General features: G+C 34.2%; 1 protein-coding gene across 4 annotated transcripts in view; it reads left to right on the forward strand.

The window, feature by feature from the left end:
* The first annotated feature begins 1,397 nt into the window (after window positions 1–1,397).
* Window positions 1,398–6,552, forward strand: part of LOC112500104 (F-box/LRR-repeat protein 15-like) — a 36,746-nt gene continuing 31,591 nt past the window's right edge. For 2 of the 4 annotated variants that reach the window (XR_003067322.1, XM_025103401.1), the window contains exons 1-4: window positions 1,398–1,558; window positions 1,715–2,181; window positions 2,531–2,774; window positions 2,906–3,038. Coding sequence is in view for 3 of the 4 variants with exons in the window: in XM_025103401.1 (XP_024959169.1) it covers window positions 1,820–2,181; window positions 2,531–2,774; window positions 2,906–3,038 (739 nt within the window). In the remaining variant the exon portion in view is untranslated. Of the gene's footprint in view, window positions 1,559–1,714; window positions 2,182–2,530; window positions 2,775–2,905; window positions 3,039–6,552 lie in introns of those variants that run through there. The other 2 variants (XM_025103402.1, XM_025103403.1) reach the window with 2 other exon arrangements.

A 6,552-nucleotide genomic window follows, 5' to 3' on the forward strand; every position in this document is an offset into this window, starting at 1 on the left:
ATATTTTTTAAATTAAAAAAAAACATATAAATTTCTAATTTTGATTAAAGGTAAAAATTGAATGAAAAAATAACATAGTTTAACTCGATTCATATTTTGGGTAATGAACTTTCAAAACTTTCATTTTGATAATCGAGATGTAAAGTTTGAAACATTTAAGTACTTAGATAATTGAATGAAGTATTAACCGGTTAACGTTGTGACGTGGTATCTAACTCGATATTATTTGTCGATATGAATAAGTTAATCAAAAATTAGTTTTTATATATTGTGGTTTATTAGAAGAAAGAGTTAATGCTTCAACCGATTATTCGAGTACTTAAATGTTTAAAACTTTACATATTATGTAGCAAAATTGAAGTTTTGAAAATATTTTATCCAAAATAAAAATCAAATTAAAGTATGTTACTTTTTCATGTAATTTGTCATTTGATTAATTAAGTATGTGAACATACTTTTAATAAAAAAAACTTTAAAAATTGGTTATTTATATCGTTTTAACCCAGAGAAGCTTAGATTAATCGATTAGTAAAAATTCAATGGTTTATTTATTTATTTTAAAAAAATCAGGGTCTTTATCATTCAAAATGTAAAAGTTTAATAATTTTTTGTTTAAAAACTTAATTATTTAAAATAAAAAAATTAATGGTTTTATAATTTAAAAAATCAATTTATAAATTAAACCGTTTAAAATAAAAAACAACAATGAAAGTTTTGATTAACTCTTTCTTCTAATAAACCACAATACATAAAAACTAATTTTTGACTAACGTATTCATATCGACAAATAATATCGAGTTAGATACCACATCACAATGTTAACCGGTTAATACTTCATTCGGTTACCTAAATATTTAAATGTTGCAAACTTTACATCTCAGTTATCAAAATGAAAGTTTTGAAAGTTCATTACCCAAAATATGAATCAAGTTAAACTATGTTACTTTTTCATTCAGTTTTTACCCTTAATCAAAATTAGAAATTTATATGGTTTTTTTTATTTTAATAACTTAATCCTTTAAAATAAAAAAAATTAATGGTTTTATAATTTAAAAAATCAATTTATAAACTAAACAATAATTTAAAAAATTGAAATAAATAAAAGGTATTATTAAATAATGATTATAAAAATTATTTTTGACTAAAAAATAATTAAATAATTATTACTTATAAATAAAGATATTATGATGGGGTGTAAATCCACCAAACCATAAAGTGAAATGAAGATTCTATATGAGACTTTTTACCATAGTCAATATTTGCTCATGAATTTCGATAAACAGCCCCTAACTCTGCTGTTCGCACCATATTTCGCCTTGATATTATTTTGGGTTGACATATTTATATAAATTTTTACAAATTTAGAATATCAAGTCACTTTCCTCACAATGATCTACGAAAATGGAACTTTCGAGCATCTTCGCTTTGGATTTCATCACTGCTCTCAAGAGCTGACCAATCTCCGTGGAATTACGCATAGAAAAGGCCAGGATTTCATTTCTGTATTCAATTCCAAGGTCGACGGCGAAGAACAACTGCGTGATCACATCTTCACTTGGTAATTTCTCTCCCCTCTATACGTGATCATATGTCTGTGTATAGGAAGGCAAAAAATTTCATCCTTCAGTTGTAATTGGTTCAAGTATTGTTCGATGAGAAAAAGTATTTTGCTTTATGCCAAGTGTATTGATTGGACTACTATTTTGTTTTTAAGGTTTCCATCAAATTTTCAATAAACTGAGGCTGTACGATAAAATGTGTGAGATCTCAACCTAGGCTGTAAAGAACAAAACTGCAAATTTGGGGATTTTGGGTGTTTATGAAGGTTTGGTGTTGTTCATGCTTCGGGGAAGAAGACGAAGAAGAATACAATAAGAAGAGAGAGATGATGAGAGAGAGGGAGGACATCTTGGGAAAGAACGGTATGGACGACGTTAAGTTTGAAGGAGTTAAAAATGCGGACCTAGGGTTTCAGGACCCTGAGGACGATGGTGGAGAAAACATTCAATTGCGGTTGGGTAGTTCACGGGAGGGTTCTTCTACTGCTACTACTTTGGATGTTAATTTTAATTTGGGTCCTGGAGAAGAGCCTTCATCTTCATCAGCTGTGGCTGATCCCAAAAGAGATGGTCCTGATAGTGGCACTCAGTGTAAACGTCCCAAAGTTCGGTCCTTTGCATTGTGAGACCTCCTTTCTATAAACTTTTTCCCTTCAATATGCTTCTCTTGTACTGTTGTGTAATACGTTCTATGCTTCTTGTTCTGGCCAATGATGCGATTGTCTTGTGCTGACTGTTATATGCATGATTATGTGTTTGCCTCTTCCAATATTTCATTCACTGTCAAGGAAACACATGTATTCTTTGAGCAAAAGAACATAATGCGATTCAAGAAGGTTAAAATCTTGGTATTTCAGAACATTGATGTGAATGCTAATCCGAAATAAAAGCAATCTGAATGTGACTTTTGATCTTTTGAATATCAATGACTGTATTTTGATTTTGCATGATGACTATCAACACCTTTTCAGGGAATGGGATATTCCTTTTGTATCTGTGCCTGCTCAAGAAGGCAACCTTTTCGGTTTGATTGAAGAAGAATATGAGAGAATGCTAAATAGTGTGGGTCACTACCTACCACAGGTATTTGACGGTGAAGAAAGTGACCACACTGTTGACTCTACAAGTTGGGTGGCCAATGGAGACGACCACTTGTCCCCAGATATGGATGATCTAGAAAATAAAATGGATCTAACTGATGACTTGTTGCATATGGTATTTGTTGCCTTTTCATCTTTCTTTTATTCTTTATTTTTCTTGTTTGGGTGTCTTGTTTATCTTTTTGATGAACTACTTGTTTTCATTGGTTCAAATCTTAGCTGATACTTTAATTTTGTCTTGTTAAGGTATTTTCTTTTCTGGACCACATCAATCTTTGTAAAGCTGCTAAGGTTTGCAGGCAATGGCGCACAGCTAGTACACATGAAGATTTCTGGAGGTTCTTGAACTTTGAAGATCGAAACATATCTCCGCAACAATGTAAGCTTTGCACTATTATGTTTTTTTGGTTGATTATGTAACACGCTATGGGATTCAGAATTTTAGACATACAAGCTTCAGACTTTACGTTCTTTTTCCGTGTCTTACATGCCTAGCCTATAGAAGTAAATGTCAAACTCGAAATAACAAACAATCTTGCTAGATCAAAACTTCAAGGCATGGTTATCACATATTTGGTTTTGTTGAGCCACTGTTTTTTTTACCTTACAACCCAAAGATATGCTTTGTCATAATGATTTTTTATATGTAACTAGGACTAAATTATTAATGATATGAAGATCATAAAATGAAAAAGGGACCATAACCGTACTTTGTCAAAGAGAAAGAAGAACAACAAGGAGTATAATGTGCTCCAATGAGCCAAGACAAAAAGCCTAATAAGATATATAACATAAATACTTATATACTATACGTATTGCACTATTTAATTAGACACAAAATATCAAACATGCTGATAGATACAGAATTGATGAAGATGAAAATAGGCTGAATTTTATTAGAAATAAAGGATAGTGGCCCAATTCGAGAGGGGCACGGTCTCCGATTACAAGAACAAAGAAATTAAAAGGTAATTCTCAATACCAATCATGAAAAACTAGCCACTAATTTATACTAATCAAATACTAGAATTATGGGTAGAAATTAAGGCAAGGATTCTACACCCAATCATCCAATGATTTGATCATTAATTAAATTGATTGCCTAAAATCATTCAGTGATTTGACCGAGAGGATTCAGCCGGTTTCCAAAGATAGAATACAGTTGTCCCATTTTTGTAGCTGTGACTCGATCTTTCCTTCTTGAGTACACTTTCAATGGTGGATCTTTATCATTACTTCCCTCCCGGTAAAACGTCTTGTCCTCAAGACGGAATGTAGGAAATTGCTCAGCCATTAGATCATAGGTTTCCCATGTTGCCTCTTCTTCAGGTCGATTACACCATGAAATCAACAATTCGAGGACCGGTTGGCCAGCTTCATAGACCCATCGATGAGTGATGACCGAGTTAGGTTGTACATCAATTTCCCGGTCTTTGGTGATGGGTAATGGGATATCTGGTACCGAAGAAAAAGAGCCATGGGMAGGTTTAAGCATCRAAATGTGAAATACCGGGTGGATTCTAGCTTCGGGTGGTAATTCCAGCTSATAAGCAACTGGACCCACTGCTCTTTTRACACGATATGGTCCAAAAAACCTTGGAGACAGCTTCTCATAACGAYGTTTAGCCAAAGTCTTTTGGCGATACGGTTGAATCTTCAAGWAGACAATCACCRACCTGAAACGTGAGTTCCYGTCGCTTCTGATTTGCTTGGTTTCTCATTCTGTGTTGGGCCTTTTRGAGGTTTTGGCGAAKAAGCTTTATCATATCATCCCGATCAACTAATTGTTGTTCCAGCTCTGCGTTTTTTGTTTCGCCCGCCGCATAGGGGAACAACGAAAGGGGTTCTCGACCATACACAAYAGAGAATGGTGTTGTGCCAGTGGYCGTGTGGTACCCCGTGTTATATGAGTATYCGGCCCAAGGTAAGTACGTACTCCATTTGGTTGGCTGTTCACTAGCAAAGCAACGTAAGTAAGCTTCTAGGCAGCGATTCAGAACTTCGGTTTGGCCATCCGTTTGAGGGTGGTAACTTGTGCTCAGCTTTAATTTTGTCTGACTTAATCAGAACAATTCTTGCCAAAAGTTGCTGAGGAAGACAACATCTCGATCAGACACAATGGATCGGGGAAAGCCATGCAACCTAACTATTTCCCTACAAAAAACCGCTGCTACTCCTTTAGTCGTATAGGGATGGGATAAGCAAATGAAGTGAGCATATTTGCTTAAACGGTCCACTACAACTAAAATAGTATCAAAACGACTAGATGGTGGTAATCCAACGATAAAGTCCATGGAAACATCTTCCCAAATCTGATTGGGAATGGGTAGGGGCTGCAGTAATCCTGCTGGAGCCAACGTATGATACTTTTGTTGCTGACAGATTATACATTGCTGGACAAACTCCATGACATCCTGTTTCATCTTTGGCCAATAGTAACGAGAAGAGTCTTTTGTAGGTTTTTAAAAAACCTCCATGACCACCGATTGGAGTGTCATGTGCTTCTTGTAACAGCTTGAGTTTGAGATTGTGCATCTCCGGAATCACCATCCGTCCATGATGAAACAAAAGCTGATCCACCAGCGAGAAATCAGGGACGGAGGAAGGATCTGTTTGCAACTTCTTGATCAGATCGCTGGTAAATGAATCAGTTTGCAACCCTGCCTTGATATCAACTACCTCATCAACACAAATGCTAAGAAATTACCTCTTGACAGTGATATATGTTGTAAGTGATATATGTTGTATATGTAAATCCAAAGGGGATGATAAGGGTTAATAATTCTCCCGAGTGGGGTCGGCGAGACAGGGCGTCTGCTCCCTTGTTCTCTTTCCCAGCCTTATGAACAATTGAAAAATCATAAGGCATGAGTTTTAGCAAAAGCCTTTGCTGCTCTGTAGTGGTGATGCGTTGTTCTAATAAGAATTTAAGGGTATAGTGATCGGTGCGAATGAGAAAATGTCGGCCAAGCAAGTAATGGCTCCATTTTTGGACCGCGAGGACTAATGCCAATAGCTCCCTGTCGTAAGCCGATTTAAAGCGGTTAGATGGGGAGAATCCTTTACTGAAATAAGCCACGGGATGGTCCTCTTGTGATATTCTTTGCAATTTAATATCATATGTCAAAGAATTAAGAAATAATTCTTTGGACTGTATATGGTTTTTTACAATATCAATTTCATGATATTGTGGGGTTGTAATAAACTCAAAAAGAACTTCGTTTCCAGAAATATTACTGAGAATTCCTTTTTCATCTATTCGTTGAATAGGATATAACATATGTAAAAATGGATTCCCCAGTATAATTTTGTGCGAAAGGTTTTTAACCATTATAAAAGGCATTTGAAAACAAATTCCTTTATTGCAGATAACTGAATCAGATAATTTAAATTTTACTTTCAAATTGGTATTATCTGCAGTATTCAAAGCTTCTTTTGTTTTAGAAAAATATTTTGAAGGTATAAGCCCTTCATTGATGCAATTTAAATCTACACCAGAATCAACCATAGCAATGGTATCAAGAATAAATTCTTTATTGACAATTAAAGTAATCTTGATATACCATTTGTGAGTAATAACTCTGTCAAGAAGATTGATATTAATACTCAAGGATAAAGGTGGAAAATCATCTTTAGAAAAAGAGGGTTCTCCATCTTCAATTTTCCTTTTAGGAGAAAGTATTTCAATGTTATGTAGAACATTACTTTGTTCTATAATTAACATTCTAAGTTTTAAATCTGAAATTTCAGTTTTTAATAAATTTACTTCAGATTTTAAATMTGAAATAGTAACTTCTTGAGTTACTGAAATTGGATTATTAACCCTGTTTATGATTTCTTTTAAATCATAATTTGGCAGACGCTTTTCAGGAGTATTGTCAGAAATATTATTC

Source organism: Cynara cardunculus (genome assembly GCF_001531365.2).
Source record: "Cynara cardunculus var. scolymus isolate 2C chromosome LG 17, CcrdV1, whole genome shotgun sequence".
Classification (NCBI taxonomy): Eukaryota; Viridiplantae; Streptophyta; class Magnoliopsida; order Asterales; family Asteraceae; genus Cynara; species Cynara cardunculus.